General features: G+C 47.8%; 1 protein-coding gene across 1 annotated transcript in view; it reads left to right on the forward strand.

The window, feature by feature from the left end:
* NRP2 (neuropilin 2) overlaps window positions 1–20,425 on the forward strand; it is an 89,547-nt gene that overhangs the window by 40,297 nt on the left and 28,825 nt on the right. The window contains 6 exon segments of the mRNA XM_009088330.4: window positions 5,402–5,546; window positions 5,845–6,038; window positions 6,040–6,195; window positions 7,336–7,480; window positions 11,186–11,302; window positions 13,845–13,997. Coding sequence (XP_009086578.2) covers window positions 5,402–5,546; window positions 5,845–6,038; window positions 6,040–6,195; window positions 7,336–7,480; window positions 11,186–11,302; window positions 13,845–13,997 — 910 coding nt within the window.

Here is a 20,425-nt window from a genome sequence, read left to right on the forward strand (position 1 = left end):
CACTCCCCACAAAGCCTGGCCCAGACATCCCCTGTCCAGGGGCTGGTGCTCTGTCTTTCCTTCAGGCATGGGGCCAGGGTGGGAGGCTAACCCAGCAACCTGGCCAGAGGTGCTGTGCTGTCTTCCAGTGTGCCCCTGAGAGGGGAGACTGGGAGGAGAATGGCCACCACCACGTGCCATCCTCACCAGTGTGCCCCTACCAGGGGACAGGACCAAAACAACCCTGCTGCAGAAAAGCTGGTCTGGCTCTTGCCCTCCCTGTTTCATCCACCTCCTGTGACTTGGGGCCAGGCTGATGGCCTCTGAGGTTTGAGGTTATCTTCCAGCCATCAGCCCCGGTGTTCGTGCCGAGATCTTATCTAATGGTTTGCAAATGTCTTTAGAAAACAACAACTCTTCTTGAACCCAAGGAAGGAAAAGAGCACCTGGCAGGATCTGACCTTTTGTTTTTGGCCATTTTCTTCACCTGGCAGGATTTGACCTTTTACTTTTGTCCATTTTCTTTGGACAGGCTCAACTATGAGGAATTTATCAGAAAACCAAGTTCTCATCCATTTTGATCCACTTCCTTCTTTGTAGCATCTTGGTTCCAGCTCCTGTGTAGTGTGAGCCGCTCCATCTTAGTAACTGTGGAGATGAGCTCACAGGAATCCTCTAGTGTAGCAAGGGACTGAAGGGACTGGGGATGGGATGGATTTCAGGATTTGGAGTGGGTTTGGGCTGTGATGAGTGCTGCTCTCACTGCCTCCATTGCTGTGTGCAAAACACAACTGAAACATTTGTTTTCAGAAGTCAATGGATGAGAAATGGCAGAAAGATCCAGCTGATGTGTAATTTTTATTTCTTACTCATTTTGATGGTTTTGTGCTCGTTATTAGTTAACTTTCCTGAGTGGCATTTCAAGTGGTAGCTGCACAAAGATTGAATTGCTGCAAGGAGCAGCATCTCAGCTGTACACTGGAGCTGGGAACATCAGAGGTTTTTGGTGCTGACAGTGAATATTGAGGATGACTCTTTGGAGACCCTTGTGCCTTCCCTTAGGAGTGTTCCTCTGTCTTTGCAGTTCTTATGTCTCCTGTATTTACTCACCTGAGGAAAGAGAGAAAAGCTTTCAGTCCTGTGGCTTTTTTATCTGGAAAACTCAGGAAAAGCTGGCACAAAGAGCCAGAGGGCCACAAGTGTTTCTGCGCAGAGACGTCATGGTGCAGAGGATTTGCCCAGAAACATCCAGGTCCCAGCCTGCTTCTGCTGCTTTCACAGGCAGGACAAAGACATCAGGCTTTGCCAAAGGCAGACTTGTGCATTCACCCTTGGTGCAGTACCTGGGGAGAATTACAACCCTGGATTTCCTAGCAAGGCTGCAGCTTTGTATTTCTGGGCCGATATCTCCTTTGCAGGCTAACACAGTACCACTCCTCGTGTCCCTGATGACTCCCAAATCTGAGTGGAGCCTCTCAAAGACACGGAGCTGGCAAGCCCAGCCCAGCACACTGTGCCTTGCCCAGACACAGTGCTTTGTTAAGTGTTGCCAAGTATCATTTTTCTTCTAACTCCTTGTTCCTGGATTTATTAAATCCAGAACTATCCATCCTCCACTTGAGCCAGAATCCTCCCACCATCAAACATGCCCCATTTTATGCCTTTCCTATCTGACAAGGAAAATAATCTCCCCTACTTTTCTCCTTCATGCTTTTCTGTCTAAATCCTGAAGCCCTAATCCTGTTAGCATGCTCTGTTCCAGAGCTCTGTCTCCACAGGAGTAACATAATCCTGCAGTAAATCTAGTGGGTCCAAAGAGACACATACATACGGATGAAGGCAAGGCTGCTGCTGTCCTTGGCCTTCTCCTCTTCCTCCCTCAGCTACTTTCTTCAGCACCCCAAGAAATTGCATAGAGACCAAGCAGCATAATAAATAGAGAAGGGAGAGGTTGCCTCTTATCCCCTCCCTGTCTCGCTGCCTCTTCAACTTCATGGCACTTTTTGTCTCCCTGACCTTCATCTCCTTCGCTCCAAGCTGCCAATGGCACAATTCCCATATCCACTGGAACTAATGAAGCTTCAGCAATCCCCCCTATCACCCTATGATGGTTCCAACATGTCAAAAATGCAACTTGTAAATGCTGCTGTGAAGCTTGCATGTGTATGCACAAGGAAAACTTTTGCAGTCCTCTAGCCTAGACATCATGTCCCCTGCTTTTACAGCCTCTCCCTTACCACTTGCTTTCTGCAGCAAATTAATTAGGCAGGTCAGCTCTCATTGATTATCAATTTAATTTCACATGCAGACCTGCTGTCTGGACTAAAAAGGAAGTAAACATACAGTGTATGAGGAGAAGATGGGCAGCTCTTTGGTGCAGCAGTGAAAGAGAGCTCCCTTGACTGTTTCTTGGAAGGTGCTTTTAATTTGTTAATGGTTTTCCCATTCGTCTTCTGGCTCCATCACCCTTCAGTGTGTGTTCACGGGCATAGACATGTGTGCTCTCCACTGAGTGTATATCTATTTATCTATCTATCTCCCTAGATCACAGCCAGGTATTTTTTTTTTCTGCTGGTGTAAATTACTGTGACTTCTTATACTTCGATGGTGATATGTTGATTTACACCATTCGAAGACTTGGCTCAAAATATGTGCTGAGTGGGATGGGAAGCAGATAGGACGGGAGGAATAGCAATATTCTATTTTGGTAGAGAGGGAAGAAATCTTTGCTTTCTTGGCACTCCCAATTTCACACATTTTCTTGCTAGTTCTTCCTATGCTGTGAGTGCTAATTTGAGGCAGGATGTAGAGCCTGTTGAAGTCAATGGGCCTCTCTCCACAGTGTACTGGGTCTCTGGGGTCAGGGTTTTCAGTACAGGGAAACCAGACGGTCAGGGTCAGACCCTGGTCAGCAGCATCAGGACCTGCAGGCTCACAATGCAATTCCCCTTGGGAAGGAGGCTGAAAGAGCAGGCATGTGGGAGTACCTCAGGTGTCTGGCAGCAGCAAGCACATGCCCTCTGAAAGTGGCCCCTTTGTGTTATGCTGAACAGGGTGCGGAGCGATGTCTTGCCGTGGTCAGTTGGGGCTGTTCGGAAGCGAGGGTCGATGGAACAGATCCCACCAGTGCAGCTGATAGCAGAGCTGGAAGTCAGGTGCTGATTCTGCCCTCACAAGCTGGCAGTCTGGAGTGTCATGGCCCAGATTCAGAGTTCATAGCTTGTTGAATGTGATCTAGCCTAAGTTGCTGATTTCTTAATCTAAAGCAGAATTGAAATTGCTCTTCTTGGAAGCAAGTGGTTGAGACCAAGGTCGTCTAAGAGATGTTTTCAGCGATGCCTATAGTAGTGATAAAGTTTTTGGGCTCAGTCCTGCTTCTGCTTTCTGTCAAGCTCGACTGTGCAGAAGTCAGCAACAAATTATGCTGGTGTAAATTTGGATTCTGGCCCCTGATGCTTGTATGTGTGAAGTGAGCTAAAAAAGAACAAAACTTGAAACATGTTAAATCAAAAAGAGCAGCAAACCTCGTCAGTGACTGTTAAACATGCTGGTCCATATGCAACCTTTGGCTCATGGAGTCTTCACACTGCTGATGGTGGGAAGCAAATAGAGGTTGCCAGGAGAAGACTGGACTTGCTGCCCTTGGACATCTGCTGGGGCCACCATTAGGAGCCATCCTCTGGGACAGAGAGACCTTTGGTCTGACCTGACAGGCTGCTCCTTATGCTAAAATAGTTGCACTGGCTCAGATAAACATTTCCTGTCCTCCGGTGTTAGGTTCAGAGATAAGGTGTTGTATGTCAGCTTCTGTCTTGGCATAAAGCTGAAGGCTCTGCTGTAGTGTGGAAATATATCCTTTTAAATTGTTTGTGTGTGTGTCTGTGTGTCTGTGCCCGCAGGTCTACAAGGCACACACACACATAGATATGCCTGGAGAGTGTTTCACAGTAACCACTCTTCTTATAGCCCTCCTGCTGGAAAAAAAGGGTATTTGGTGTCTGCTGAGCAAGGAAAAAGATGGGAAGTGAGGTCAGACAGGATAAAATAGGATATTAAAAACACATAAACCATGCTGTGTTGCTAAACGGTAGCAGCATGATATATATTCTCTAGATTAGCATTTCTGCTCAAGTTCACATCAACCCCTCATCCCAATTACCAGCCAGATTTGCAAGTGATTCCCTCTGTGGAGTGGCTGCTCCATCCACTGCCGAAGGAGTGGATGGCAATGTGCAGGGGCAGCCCAGAGCTAGCTGGGGTGCTGTGAACAGCCCTGTAAACACCCTCTGCACACCCTGCTGTGCTGCATCCTGGGAGAAGAGAAGTAACATGGGCCATCTGCAAGCTAGAGCCACAGGAGGCTCCCAAAATTCTTCCTAGCTGTGATTCGAGGCAAGGGGCCAGGATAGCGCCTCACCCCTTCTTCTGTCCTCAGTTGTTTGGCTCTTGCCTCCCACAGGAGACTGATGCCAGAGATTACACTCTCCTGCTTTCCTGAGATAAACTTACTGGGAACTCTTGTGCTTAGTGCACATACACATGGTTGGAGCTTGCAGAAGAACCCAGCCAGCATCTCAGAGTGGATGCAGTTCCTAGCTGAGATGGGAGGATAGTCTAGCCCTGTCCTGAAGTGCTTGGAGTGAAAGCAAGCAATGCCTGCAGCCTTGGTCAGTGATCTGTAGTGCTTTATGCTGGGGCAGAGAAAGGGTTGAAAATTATCCTCCCCTTGGGTATTTCCTCTTTCCCTCCCTTTTCTTTCCCACTATGGCTTTGCAGCCTAAAATAGAAACACATGCATCCAGTCCTTGCCCGGCCTATTAAAAAAATGGGCAGAAGAGGTGGATCTAACATCCATCTGGTAGTTATTGATTATGGCCATCTGGTAAGGCAGCAGCCTTTTCCAACCATGTGGGATCATAAACTCCTGAAAAGCTGTCTCCATGTGGCAGGCTGCACGTGCACGGGAGAGGCAAAGGCAAGGGGCTGGCTGAGGCAGCAGCTTGTCACCCCAGGCAGAGGTGCACCCTTCCTGCCACACCACTGCTTGCCCTTTCTGGGTGGAGCTCAGTGTAAGGATGCATCAGGGTGTCAGCTTGTTTGGGGGCATCTCGTCATTTGTGCTGGAGCAGATCTAGGTCTGGGGGCAAGCTTGAAGCAGCTGAGGCCTGATAGTCTGAGGTGCCTCGAAGTGCCATGAGAGGCAGTCAGGCAGAAAGCTCCTGGCACCCCTGCCTGGGAGGTGAGTCCGTCCACCACGCTGTCCTGACAGTGGCTCACACGTCCCTGCTGGCCTCTGGTTGGAGGCTGGCCCTGACCAGAAATCCTTTCCTTGGTTTTCCCTGCTGAGATTATTTTGACTGCTTATCTGGTGAGGATGTAACAGTGTGTGCAAATGTACATTTGTGCCTCCCTTCCCTTGCAGACATTTCAGGCCAATGAGGATGCCACAGAGGTGGTTCTCAACAAGATCCACAGCCCAGTGCTCACACGCTTCGTGCGCATCCGTCCCCAGACCTGGCACAACGGCATCGCCCTGAGGCTGGAGCTGTACGGCTGCCGCATCACTGGTGAGGGTCCTCTCCTCGCCCTGCCTTCTGTGCTCCCTCTGTCCCTCCAACAGCCTGTCCCAGGCTGCTGTCCCTTGCCAATTCGTGGCTGCTTGTGTGGGAATGGTGACACTGTGACTAGCATGGAGGCATCCGTGGCAAGGGATGCGCCTGGAGGGACAGGACTCCAGCTCCCAGAGGGAGGGGAAAATGCCCTTTGGTGTCGGTTTAGTGTCCAGAGCTTACTGCTCTGAGGAGAACCATGAGCACTCCCCTTCAGTTACCCCCCTGACTGTTGATGGCCTTTCCTTCCCTGCAGATTCACCCTGCTCCAACTTGCTGGGAATGCTTTCTGGCCTCATTCCTGACTCCCAGATCTCTGCCTCTTCCATCAGGGGCTATGACTGGTCTCCCAGCATGGCCCGCCTGGTGAGCAGCCGCTCGGGCTGGTTTCCCCGTGTGCCCCAAGCCCAGCCTGGGGAGGAGTGGCTGCAGGTGGACCTTGGCGTCCCTGAAGAACATCAAAGGTGTCATTATTCAGGGGGCTCGTGGAGGGGACAGTGTGACCACCACTGAGTCCCGTTCCTTTGTGAAGAAGTTTAAGGTGGCCTACAGCATGAATGGGAAGGACTGGGACTTCATCCAGGACCCCAAAACAATGCAAGCCAAGGTAGGCACTGCCTGGAGCAACTGCAAAACAGGATGTTTTTCTGACTAGCTTCAGTCTGCCTGGTGGGGTCTTGGGAAGTTGGCTGTCCACTCCCACAGAGACCTTGGGAGCTTGGGATTGTCACCATGAAATCCCAAGGTTGTGTCTCTTGGTGCTGCTCCAAATCTGTACTAGTGGCCATAAGTTCCACCTTTCCCCAGGGATGGCAATTTCTTTTCATTTTCTATTGTGGAGCAGGCATGGGGATGTGGACATGACCTGCTGCTTCTCCCAGCTCCTGCAGGTCAGAGTCCAAAAGATGGTGTGTTTCACTATGTTTTGTGTAAAACAATTATGTTTTACATGAACTAATTACATATTTTAAGTGGAAAGGTATGGTGCTGTTGTGGTGTGCACCTCTGAAAGAGGAAGAAGAATCACAACTTCTCTTTAGGAAATCTTCTGTATCTGAAGTCCCTTTGCCACACTGGTGTGACCCTGAAATTCCCCATATTTTTTCTTTATCATTGGAGTTCCCCATAGTCTTTTTGCTTAGTGCTCTTGGAGTGGCAGGGGGCTTGAGGAATAAATAAATTCTCTGCTACTGCCTGTTCTGTTTTTATGCATACTCCTCTGCCTAAAATTTGGGTAAGTTTTCATTTTTCCTGACCCTTCAAATGAGGGCTGATGCCATCTATAGCCCTCTGTTTATTCCCCACAGACTTTAGTTTGTTCATGTAAGCTGAAAAACAGCAGTACTTGGACTGTGAGGAAAACCAACCATTTACACCATCCTAGAACATGCAGTAGCTTCTTTTTTTACTGAAGGACAGATCTGATCTCATTTATTTGTGAATTAAGTGGGTATTCCCTAGGCTTCCCCTGCATGGCTTGGATCAGAATCTAACCCCTGGATTCTGAGCAGAGGCCAGGAGAGATTGTGCAAGTTTCTCAGAAATAGCCTGGCTGGTCCTCTTGAAACTGAGAAGGAACAGCCCAATTTCTGCTCAGCTGGGCTCAATGGCTTGGGGTCAGGCAGATAAACTACTTCAGACTGTGGCCACATTCTGCCAGACCCAAAATATCAACTCTGGTTGGGAGCATGTGAAATGCTCACAATGCACACATCTCTTGCATCTCTCTCTCTCTTTGTCTCTGTAGCTTTTTGAAGGCAACATCCACTACGACATCCCCGAAGTCCGGAGGTTTGACGCTGTTCCTGCCCAGTACGTCCGAGTGCACCCAGAGAGGTGGTCCCCAGCAGGAATAGGAATGCGCCTGGAGGTGCTGGGCTGTGACTGGACAGGTAGGAGCCCCTACACCTCTGCCCACTGCCTGCTCTGGGGCCAGCACTACAGCAGCAAGGTGCAAATTCCAGGTTATTTCCTGCTGTCCTACCTCGGCCATGCTGTGGCAGGGAGACCGCAGCCATGAAGGCAGCACCTGTAGGGTGGCTTGGCCCCACCTTTTTATTTCCACCTTGAAAATAATTGGCCTTGGTGCAGGATGTAGCAGCAATGTTTGGGCTCCAAGCTTTCACACAGAGCCACATGCAGAATTTGTCCTCAACTCCCTTCACACTCCTTTCAGATCTTTTACCTGGACATTGTGCAGTCTTTCACAGCCTCTTATGTTAGAGGACATTTGGGCTTCTTAGTCCAAATAATAAGGCAAAAAGTAGGAGGAGAAGCAGAATTGCAGTGGCCAATACTTCATATCCTGAGCTGCCACAACAAGGCTTTGCTGTAAAAACAACAGTCCCTCTCCCACTGAACCCCATGTGAAAACCTCGCTGCAGACAAGGTTGGGAAGTTAACTCTGTGACATCTCTGTAAACATCCCTAAGACCCAGGAAACTTGTTCACTTTTACCCACCTGTTTTTCACATGTGGTATGCCTTCCAGCCATCATTTTTAATACAGAGATGAAAACTGACTTTACACTTACTGGGATCAGTAGAGGTTGTGCCTCTGACGCTCTGAGGTCCAGTGGTGATCGATTTCTCCACAGTTTCATCCCCAAAAGCAAAAATACACCCGAAGGGTCATTTGGTCTGATGCTAACTTTGCAGTGCCTGCAGCTAGTTATCCTCTTTTTTAATCTTTTATTTTTAATAATCTGCTTACATATGAATCTGGAGTCCAGATGTCAGTGATAAAAAGGTATGATTTCCATTTTATACACACATCTGTAGAAGGCATTTTCTTGTAAGAATTCCCATTCTAGGAAGCTTGAAAGACACAGAGCTTTTTTCACACTCTTGTGCAGTCTTTAGTAGCATTTCCCCCTGCGACATGCTGCAAGATGCATTGCAAACACCTAACAGCAAATCACACAACACATGTACACACTATTAATAACAATAATTTTTCACTTTTGAAGTCAATGGTAAATATCTCCCTGGACTGACAATCCATTGTAAATTATCTAAACTTTAAATTGGATTAGATCTTAATTTAAATTTTACAACATCTTAGGATGCTGTGGGAGAAGCAGGTGCAAGAAGCAGGAGCTGAGGGCTTTGTGCAGAAGTGGTCAGGCAGCTCCCACACTGCTGCTTCCTGCAGCTCCCAGGAGTCTCCAGCTGCCAGATCCCTGCAGACTGTTGCAGGATGGTGCATCACAGCACTGAATCACTGCCATAAAGGGAGGCAGTCACACAGGACCTCCAGCCATGTGCATGCCAGCCCTTCCCCTGCACTCCTCCAGCTTAGAGAATGAGGGGTTTGTTGTCTTTATTGCCTTGTGCTATTTTTGGCCCAAATTTTCTTTTACATGTATGTCCATGCTCATTTTCAATATCAGTAGCAACAGCACATGTTTTTTCCAGGCAAGGTGCTTTATGGTCATTTCCCAGTAGGGGTAATAATTTGCACATTGTAATGTTTAAAACTCAACTGCCAGGTCATAAATATCCCTAGCTTTATTAATCTACAGGCATTCAGCTTTGCAATCAGAGCAGGGCTTGTAATCTTGTGGATTCACCATGTTAGAAAAAGCATTTATATCCCTGATGCAACCTGGGGAGTAGAGATGGCCCATGGCATTATCTGCACTTGTAATCCAGGCTGGCTGCATGCAGCAGGCCTTGACAATCCCCAGAAAGGGCCCTCCTTTCCTGGGAGGATCCAGGCATGTTACAAAACTGGCTGCAAAAACCCAGGCAATTGCACTTGCTTGGGAACAAGAGTCAGAAATGGATTAAAACAAGATGATTAAAAATATTTTCAAGAGAGGGTCTAAGCCCATGTTCATCCTGCCCAGGTGTTTCTATTTCTTATCAGCAGCAAGTATCTTAATTACTGAGTTAAACGGGTAACAGCCCCAACTGGGCTCACAAACTAGCTGGCTACTAACTCAGAAATTGGGAAGCAGGCAGTCAGCAATTGGCTTCTTTCAAAGACCTGCCAAAATTTTTCCTCTGAAGAGTGGAGAATGATGAATGTTCACTAGCAGCTGGGTTTCTATCCTTTGAAGTTCCAAACATCTGGTTTCAATTGCTGGGTGACTTTGCATTTTGATTAGCAGTTACCACCAGTTGAACAGACACTTGCAGGGCCAGGGAGGAGTGAGAAAGCGAGCAAGCAAGCCCTCTCTTTTTCACTTTCCATTTCACACATGAGGCTGTCCTGCCTGTTATTTTCATTATCTCTTGTAACCATCGTGTTGCGGCTCTACCATGGTAACTGATTTTTCAAGATCTATTTCTGCGGCTAGTCCAGGGCAATGCAACACTGTTGATTTACATCCGCTCAGCATCTGTGTCCCATATGGGACTTGCTTTCAAGGTCCTTCCACACTGTCACATTTCAGCTATAAATCTTGATATACAGGAACAACAACCTAAAAAAATGTACCCTCTCTAAATAAGTTCCAGCTTTCGATATGTTGCTTTCACCTGCTGCTTTTTTTTTTTTTTTCCTTTTTTTATGACATTTTTCTGTGCCTGGCTGCTTGCAATTTGCTTCCTGGTTGCATTTGGAGTTTTATGGGGTTGTAACAAATTTGAACTTACAAATTAAAAGACTTTGAGGCTATTTGGTATTTTATCCTGAACAAAAGACAGCCACTGGGGGAAAAAAAAAGTAAAAAACACCCAGAGAGTTTATGTACAACATGTTTAATAACAGGAAAATAAAAGGGTATAAAGGAGCCTATGGAAAATATTCAATGTATTTAGCCATTTCCTCCTGCTTCTGGCTTTATTAAATGATATCCTGAAGGGTGCCGACAAAGAAACGCAATCACACATAACTGAGCAGAGCTGCCTCTTTCTAAAAGTGGAAAGAATCAAGTCTGCTGTACTCCACTTAATGCACCCATAAAAGGAGAGTTTGCTGGAACCTAATGTCATTTACTGTTGATCTTAATATCCTTCCCTTTCTTGCTTAAATTTCCCCTGACACCTGCTTGGAGGTTGTTACACATGGGCCACGTTAGAGAAAGGGAAATTGGACAGAGACCCTTTGAAAGCGTAGTCAGGAGCCTGGAGTGTGAAACCAGATGCTTTCTGCAGTGAGCCAGAGCTCACTAGGGGATCCTCTGGGTCCGTTTGTGGTTACATCATTTGTGGGTTTGAGTGACTTGTTTTATAAATTGGCACAATTGGTGGGAATGTCGTGTGTGTTTTTTCAGCGTGTCATGTGCCTTTATGAAAGAAAAAGATGTTCTGCCTGTGATCTCACTTATCCAGTAATGACAGCTAAGTAGATTTCCAACTACCCATGTAGATTGTTGATTAAAAAATTAAGAGAAAAAGTAGTGTGTATGTCTAGAGATGAGGCTTGTTCAGTGGGAACTCCAAATCCATAGAACTCCCATATGGAAAGACAGTTCACTTGAAGTTCAAACCATGCTGACATTTGTAGCATGTGGAAATCTCATGGCATACTTGTTCTATCTCTTCCTGCCATTATAAGTACATGAAGAAAAAGATTTTTGCCTTGTTTCTACTACCTGGGCTTCTTGTTCTGTCTGTTGCAAACAGCTTCTCTACTCTGTTTTTTTTCAGATGTCAGGCCCACTGCAGAGACACTGGTGCCCACTTTGAAGAGTGAAGAGACCACCACTCCCTACCCAACTGATGCAGAAGCAACTGACTGTGGTGACAGCTGTGGAGAAGAGGAGGGTATGTATCAGAGCAGCACATCTTTATCTCAGTAACTGATGGGTTAAGAGCTAGGAAAATGCTCTTATCTTCCCATTAGCTCCAATACACGGGGCTGATTCCTGGAAAGCTTAGTGTAATATTATTAGTGATAGGCCAGGATTAAAAATATAAAAAACGAAACCAACCCATAAACAAATCTGCCAAAATCTGATAAGTTCTATCAAGGAAGGATGGAAGAGCAAGAGATAGCAACTAATTTGGTCCCTGGGCTACAAGAAATGAAGAGCTGGTCTCCCAGCTTCCTTACATGACCTGAAGAAACTCATTTAGTGCCCTGCTTGGAACCATCTCCATTCCAGATCACCACTTGGCTGGAAACCATAAACTCAGAAGGTGATTCAGACTGCCTGGTATGTAGGGCTCCTCTTGCAGAAGTCACAACTGTGGGAATAAATCACAACATATATCGAAGACTGATGTTCCAAACACTTATCTGCTTAAGGATCATCTTCCCTAATATCAGCAGCTTAAGATTTAGGAAGACAGTCTGGGCTCCTTGTGTGGGCAGTGGAGAGAGGGGAACACTAACTCCACACAGAATTTCACCTACCCAGTCTTAGATGGCTGTCAGATGTAGGTGAAATGATTTGGTAACTGTAGCACTTTACTTTTTCTGAGGATGGAAGAAGCTGAATGTTAGCTTAGACTCCATGCCGTGCCTGTTAAGGGCCAGTGCTGGGGCAGGGCTAATCTTCTCTGCCTCAAATCCCTCTCTGTAAAGGCAGACATCATATTCTTCTGCTTCTTGCAAGGGGGATGTGAGCATCTAAAGGTTGTGAAATGTCCAGATGAAGAGGAGAGGGCTTGACAGAGCTGTGCAAGGTTAGTTGTACAGTGCAATGTTCAGGATGTGCATTCCCCTGGGTGCAACAGCAGAGCCCAGGCCTCAGCACTGGAGCATGTACACAAGGACTTCAACAAGAATCTCACAAGGAAAAACTATCCTCTGAGATATCTCCTAGGATGTCTGTCACTTCAGCTTTCAGTCCCAGATAAAAAAAAAATTAATGGGTTTTAAAATAAATAAATTTATAAATGAACATTAATTGGCTTTTTCACACCTCCCAGGGGGATTCTGCTGTACTTCGGTTCTAGAAATGTAAGTTGCAGAAGTAGCTCAAAGGGCCTGATTCTCATTGCTTTGCCTTGGTGGCAAGCCTGTGCAACCCTGCAACCATTGAGGCACTTGGGAAAGTGCTGAGAGGAAATTTAGGCCAATAACAGTCTCTGCAAGAACACAATTCCTGGGTGCAATCCAGGGCAAGAGAGCAAGCAGAGTATGCTGTGGAGCGTGGAACCAGCCTCCCTGTCAGCTTCCCTCAGATTTAGCAACCATTTTCATTCTCATACTCCATAAAACAATGAGTGTGTTTCTCTGGACAATCAGATTTATGACAGCCAAACAGAAACAATGCTGCTCTCCAGGGTATGAGATTAGATTGGAATAAAAGGATCCATGATCTGCATTGTTTTATTTTGGAGTGGGAGCATGTAAAAAAAGCCTGCTGCCCCTTGCAGTGAAGTTCTGCTGATGCCTATCTCTTGAGTCACTCACCTCCTTCTGGCTATCGCTCACTTTGTGGGCACTGTGATTTAAAACTTCCTCTTTGCTCAGGAAAATCCTGGCCTATAATTAGGCTCAGAGATGCGTGTCCGCTGAGTGCCTGGTATGGATTCAGCCCAGTTCTGCAGCCTCCATGCCATGTGACTGATTCCCTCAACCAGAGGAGCCAGCAGCTGCCTCTCTGCCACATGCAGCCCCTGGCATGTGCCCGCCTGCCCACAGCCTGCAGAAAAGCTCTCCAGAGCTTTCAAAGCTGTTGTCACAGGGGAATTAACTCTGCTCCTGTTTCAAGATGGAAAGTTAAAGGACTCGTCCAGCGACCATGGGGGGAGTCCACAGCAGAGCTAGAAATAGAGGCTGGTTTCTTTCACTCAGAATCCAAAAGCTTGAGCTCATGGTGGCCCCACATTTTCCCTGGTAACATTTCCACGAGAAGGTTGGAAGCAGTGAGTGACAGCTCTCCAGGATGACAGACAGCTCCCGTCTGGTGCTAGGTCTGTCACTCAGGAGCTGGGTTTCTGGAGCACTTGAGATTCTCCTTTTGGAGCCAGGCAGGAACTTCTGAGCATGGGGCACTCAGGAAGGACTCTTCCCTGACATTTAAAAAGGCATTTAATATTGCCCACTCTAGGGGAGGAAGAGAAGGTGCTGATTAGAGTCTGGAAGCATTTGGTTCTTGCTTTTATATTTGCTTAGTTTGTGGATTAGCCACAGGACGTGGTGTGAACATTTTGATGATGCAGAACTTAAGGCTGATCCTTGGAGCTGAGGAAATGTGAGATAGGTTAAAAGCACCAGTGTGAGTGAGATTTCATGCTTTCTTTATTTTTGATGGCTTGCCAGCTATTTTAGTTTTGGGTTGTTTTTAATAGCAACCTTTCATGGGTAGGTCATTTTTTAATCTGACTTTATTTTGCTTTTATTTCTTTTTGTAAGATTTCCAACTCCCTGCGAACTTCAACTGCAACTTTGATCTTCCTGAAGACCTTTGTGGTTGGTCACACGACTTGGCAACTGGCTATACATGGTCTTTTCAGCCTTCAGGCACCTGGATTGGCAACTCTGAACCAAGCCCTGACACTGTGCCTGGTAAGATGATTAATACCAACCAAAGCAGGGAAGAGAGAGCTGATGGGGCCTTCTCCATGTGAACAGTATGAATGATTATTGCACAGCTATCATGAGTTGCAAGGGCTGTGCAGAGCTGAACTTCTTTTATGGAAACTTTCAGATGCTTTACCGTATGGCTCATGACTTATTTATAGGACTGTGACCACTGGCACTGGATTATACTAACTGTCCTCTTGAGATAGACTTGAATCAGACACTGGGCTTTGAATCCCATGGGACTGTGAAGGCTAGCCCAGGCTTTGTTCCACATCCTGATCCAAATGTCCTCTGTAGGATCCAGTGCTTTGTCCCCAGAGTGCATTTCTTCCTCTCCCATATGTTACTCAGATTGCCTATAGTCTTCAGCTACTCTGCACTCTGGGCTGCAGAGACTGGATTTCAGTCTCCTCCAAGTGAAGGATGAGCTAAGCCCAAAGAATGCTGGAAATGCCAGCTTCTTGCTGTTTGACTTTTGCTCTTTTTCTCTTCATGCTTTGGAAGCAGAAGATTTGCATGACTGTGACAGAGCCTAATTTATGGAGGACCTCACTGAGATGTGCTGGCATGGGTTGCAAGGGAGCCTGCCTTTGGCAATGCAGTTGATAGATCAAGTTCTTCAGCTTCACATCTTGGAACTAGTGTGCTTTCCTTATCCCTCATTGACTTTGTGGCATGGTTGGCTCGAAGATCATTTGCCAATTTCCTTATAACAGTAGGCTGTGTCACCCTAGCACCGCTCCACTCTCAGTCATTGCTTGTGAAAGTCAAGGCTCCTGCAGGCGAGCTGGCCGGTCTTACCTGTGCTGGGCTCTGCCCTGATGCCTGGTGATTCCAGTGCCTGTGAGTCCCAGGGAACTGTGCAGGATGTGGGCCCCTCCTCGCCCTCCCCTGGGTAAGGTTGAGTCTCAGAATGCAAACATTCAGGCGAACCTGTTAGCCACCTGGCAGAGTCGCTGGCCAGATTGGCAGTGCTGCCAGCCAGTTGGAAAGCCGTGCAGCCAACACCTGGTAGGCAGTGCTAAAGAGGAAAATATGTATTCCAGAAACATATGGGAAGAGGAGAATCTGCTACATCTCCACACACAAATCACCCCCACACAAATGCACACATCATTTCTCTCTTCAGCTCCTGAGGTGCTTAGCTTTTTTCTAAGAGACACGGTAATGCTGTAAGTGCAGCCCATATGGACATCTGAAAAATTCTTTGGCGTGACATAGGGATACAGTGTCTGCTATGGAGAAAAATATTTTCATATTTCAAGTGTTTATCTCTTCAGCATTTGAGTGCTTCAGAAGATTAATATCTGGAGCTCAGTGGAGCCTCAGGCAACAGGAGAGAACACTTACAGCCAGCCCCAGACTTAATAACCCTCCCCATCTCATTCACTGTAATAATGTTTAATTAATATAAGTCTCCTGCAAGTAGGATAAAAATTACTTATTTTTATAACTCAGACTCAATTTTTCATTTCATTTCCTCTCCCCTGAGTCTCTCTACAATTAGTTGGCCATAGTTTCTTAGAAGATCCTGTTGTAGCCCAGGAGAGGCTGGTGCTGCCTTAGACAGCAGCATGCAGTCCTGGTATTTACCCTTCTTCTGCTCTTTCTCCTTTTTCTCAGTTATGAATTGCACAATTTCACAGTTGGGGCTGGGGAATGTTGTTTTACTGAGTTCAGTGGTCTGTCTTTGTGCCAGTGTGGAGAGCTCTCCCTTAGGGTGCTGTGCAGAGTCAGGCACTGAAGCACTGTGGGGGTGCAGGCAGGAACTCCAGCACTGCCCTGCAAGTCATGGGCTGTGTGGGCAGGAGGTGGTGGCTCCAGGGGGCTGGAGTGACTTACTCATAGCAGTGGGAGAAGCCAGCAGCAAACACCAGCACCAGCTGAGGGGTCAGCATTGGCACTGCCACGGATCTGCCTCCTGGCTGGTTCAGGCAAGGGTGTGCCATCCTGGCATCTGTGGGCACCCACTGCCTTGCCCCCACAGCACAGGGCTGCAGAGGAGCTGGAATTCAAAGGCATCACTGCTATGCCTCACTTTGGTCCTGCTCTTAGAAATTAAGAAGACATGACACAAAAAGAAGCAACTATTTGCTTTTTTCCTCCCCAAGGAGCTTTTAAAGGCAACTGGAGAAACATGAAAAAGAGGCAATGCCAGCTCCTTGGTGGGGACAGAATCAAAGCATTGTTTGGTTCACACTCCCCCATTCTTCCCCTGCCCTTCCCTCGTGCTCCCTCCAGCACTTTGTTTCTAGTTAGAAAATTCACGCTCAGGCTCCAGGGAGCAGGGAATGAAAAGCTGTTGTTCAGGGTGGTCTTTGCTTGTGAATTCCCCACCCTGGGGTGAGCAGTTGGGTGAAGGAGAGCAGCTGTGCTTGGTTAGAGGCAGGGCAAAAGTTAAGGAGAGCTCAAGGCTTCTGGAGCCCTATTTGCTCTGATTTAAAGGTGCTGGCCCAGGCTAGAGGCCATGGCTGTTCCACAGTAGCAGGAAAGTGTGCTGTGCCTTTAAGAGCTGTGTGGAATGTGGTTTTACTTCTTTTGAAAATGGCAAAACAAAAATTAAAATTAAAAAGGAAAAAATAATAATGAAAGGAAGAGCCCTGGCTCAGTCTGCATAAGAGAGAGGAAAGGAAATGACCATGGTGAAATATCCTCTGTGAGGCACTTGATTAGAAAAGTCTGCTGAGAGACAGGCCTGAATTCCTCAGATATCTCCCAATTTCATTTTATGCGCTGCATGCAATTCCTCCTTGTCTTTGGCACGGAGAACTTCTCAAGACTGACAAGACACCCACTGCTCTCATTCCACTATTTTTATTTCCAAGATACTCTTTCAGGCAGCTCTGCATTTCTTTTTTTAGCCCTGTGTTCCTTGGGCTCTTCACACCATGGATTAACTCCACGTCCTCTCCTGCAGGCTCCCGTTACACGTCTGGTCACCTCATTGGTGAAAGTGGACCCAAAGAGCCCAGCTCAGCAGAAGCCCAGCATGGTTCCAACTGCTACCTGCCCTTTGCAAGCCTAGAAAATACCATTGGCTCCCTTTTCCATGCCCCCATAAGAGATTGTCAGGATTTTTCCCTCTATGGACTTTCAGATGCTTCCCATCTGTGGAAAGATTCCCCTTAGCTGCACCAAGCAAGCTTCACGGAGCAACAAGTTCAGGTTTCAATGAGATTTCATCCCTCCTCCTGCTGCACGCAATGGCAGCATGCCATTGGTGTCAAGATAAAGGTCTTAAGACCTGAAAATAAATCTGGGTTAATAACTTGGGCACCTCAACTTTTCACCATCTTTGAATTTCACTGGGGTCTTGATCCTGAAGGGTCTAAAGATCCTGGGTTGTATCCTTAGCCAGTCAATGTGATTGTATTGCTCTCAGTGATGCTGCACTAAAAAGCCAGTCCTGAAGAGCTGGAATCTCCGTGTTTTGCCCATTTTTCCCCTTCCCTTTTCTTGCAGTGCTTAAGCAAATACCTTGTGGTTCTAGAAGAGAACTGTGGGATCTGCAGCTTTACCATGCATTGCTTTTCCTTGGGGTGAGCACAGCTTCAGGGTCAGGGCCCTGGCAGCATCGTGAACCCCGCGCCGCTCGGATGTTGGCAGCTGTACGTGTGCACAGAAGAGGAAGCACTTTTAACCTCGCAGCTCTCCTGACCACACAGCTCTTGGGCTGGGCTGCAAAAACCCACTGAGAGCTTCTCTTGTGGGCCATGGCCTTGCTGGCTTGGAGGGTCAGGAATGCTGCTCACTTGGGCTGCAGGCACTGCAGGGGAAGGTTTATTTGTTTCAAAGTGTTTTCAGCAGAGGAGTGTTTATAGTGCTCTGAAGTTTCATAAGAGCTTGTTTTTTAAGAGAAACAAATGTTGAGCTGTTTTTAAGCTGATGGTGACCCCTTACCATTCCTGTGTTTTTCCCATGGGATCTTTAAAAGGGAAAGTTTCATATTTTTCCTGCAATCCATGAGAACTGCTGCCAGAAGGCCTTGATTCTGCTGTGTCCAAACCAGCAGAAAGGTTTTCATGGTGTTAACAGGGCAGGGCTGAGCTGAAGTGGGTCTGCACTTACTCTCATGAGAGTCTCAGGGCTTGTGCCTTGGGGACACAGTTTGACCTCAAGGGTCAATCCTGTGTCCTTTGAAGTAGGAAGGAGTTTTACATGTGGGGTGGTATGGAAGTCAAACATTTCTGTGCAATGAGTGAGCAGCTGCACACTGTGGGAAGGAGACCATATATCCATCTCTGTCTCTCTTCGCTCCCCTCATGTGTGGTGCAGATTGCCTCTCAGCAAAGCTGTACGTGCCTCTCCTGACTCTCATTTGCACAGGGAAGACAGCAACTGCTAGAAAGTCCTTCATGCCCTGGCTGCCCACAGCATGGCAGAGCTGGCACACCCCAGCACCCCAATCACAAGAGGTTTGCTGAGTGACAGCTGCTCTGCGTGAGTTCTCTGGCTGCAGGCTAGGGCCAGGCTCTGGCTGTCCATGTGCCCATACTGTCTTTCATGAGAGAAGGAGGTATGGCCATGGTCTGTTCCAGCAAAGCTCCTGCTTGCTTGAGCTGGGCTGGAGGCAGAGGAGAAGAAACCATTTCTCTGGGGCTCACTGCTTGCCTCAGTCACTTTTTGGACCCAAACACCAGTGGGTCCAAACACTGCTTAAAAACACCAGCGGGTCCAAACACTCCTGCTTAAAAAAGCAGGCTGGAATGCTCTCTGCAAAGCAAGACACCATCTCTCAAACCTTAGCATGTGCACCACCCCATGGCTTCGCAGCAGTGAGCCACAGAGCAGGGCTGGGGAAAGTGAGCGTGTGCAGCCTGTGCAGTGCAGCACCAGCCTGCTCAGCCCTGCACTCGTGCAGCACCAGCCTGCTCAGCCCTGCACTCGTGCAGCACCAGCCTGCTCAGCCCTGCACTCATGCAGCACCAGCCTGCTCAGCCCTGCAGCTGTGCAGCACCAGCCTGCTCAGCCCTGCACTCGTGCAGGCACAGACACTGGGCTGGTGGGGCTGTGCACACCTTTCATGCAAGGGCAGGCAGGGTGCCTGCCATGCTGCCAAAGGACAAGTTTTGGTGTCTGGCAAGTTTTGGTAGCATAAATGTCGGGCTCTAATGGGCATTTGATTTGTGCCCTCCCTGCACTCCCTGGGGAAGGTGACAGGACTCACAGTTGCACTGTGCTGTTGAGGGCGTGGGGCTTAACTGAGAGGATGTAATGGCAGGTCCATTAGAAAGGCTCTGGAGAGCAGGCTGAGAGCCTGGTTCTGGGTAAGTGTGGGATTTTATGCCTTTTGATGGGCTGATTTAGAGACTGAAATGGCAAGGACTTGGCAGGCTAATTAACACATAATCAAAATTGAGGGGATTTTCCAGTAGACGCAGTGATCTAGTTAATATAAATATTATTTTTATGGAGGATTGACTTCCCATCCTAAATGAAATTCTGTCATTGAGGAGAGGCCTGTCATGAAATTATAGTGGCAGCCTTTTGAGGTGAATTTGCAGGATTTGCCAAAAAATTTAAAAACATGATAACTATCCAATTTCAATCTGCATATTCATGCAGCTGCCATTCCCTTGCTACCAGACCACCCTGCAGTCATGAGAGCATCAGAGCTGATCTGCTCCCCAGGAGCGGCAAGAGCTGATGCAGCTTCCACCTCACATGCCCCAGAAGAACAGCAGGGTCATGCCTCACTGGGGTGACCACTTGGCCACGACACAGTGTGGTTGGGGTGGCATTTGGGGCTGTGCAAGCAGCAGACAGCACCCACAGCAGTGTGGTCACCTCTGGGATTTGACAGACAAGAGGTGGCTGCCACTGGGCTGCCGTGCTGCCAGCTGAAGCACACCGAGCAACAAAGGAGAGTGCAGCGACCTTTGGAGGGACATAAGTGAGGGCAGTTCATGTGGTTCCTCCACAGGAGCAGCAGCTGTAGCTCAGCAATATCCAGTGAGGGGGAAATGCAGAGGGAATCTGAAATCTCAATAATTGCTTGTGTACATGCTGCCCAACATGTTTTGCTGGAACACCTCCAGATGTGCTGCTGGGATCTGTGAGGGAAGGTGCTTTCCTTGAGAGGCGGTGTGAGATGTGCAGGACCCAAGCACAAGGCAGGCTGACCTTGAACAGGGGGTGGCTGCTGTGGTTTGTGCTTGCTGTCTGACCCAAACTGTGAGGCTTCATCCCCCATTGCCCCTAATGTCCTCTCAGATGGCTTCCCAGCAGGAGGGGGCAGGTGTGCCAAGAGAAAACCACGTTGCCCAGATGGTTGGTTTGCAGAGCCCAGCTGGTGATTTATCCAGGACTCACTGCCATGCACACACGAGGGGCTCTGCCATCATCTGGCTGGGGTGGATCCATGTTCACATTACTGGCTCGCTTACATCCAGATGATCCCATAAATCGTC

Source organism: Serinus canaria, chromosome 7 (assembly GCF_022539315.1).
Source record: "Serinus canaria isolate serCan28SL12 chromosome 7, serCan2020, whole genome shotgun sequence".
Classification (NCBI taxonomy): Eukaryota; Metazoa; Chordata; class Aves; order Passeriformes; family Fringillidae; genus Serinus; species Serinus canaria.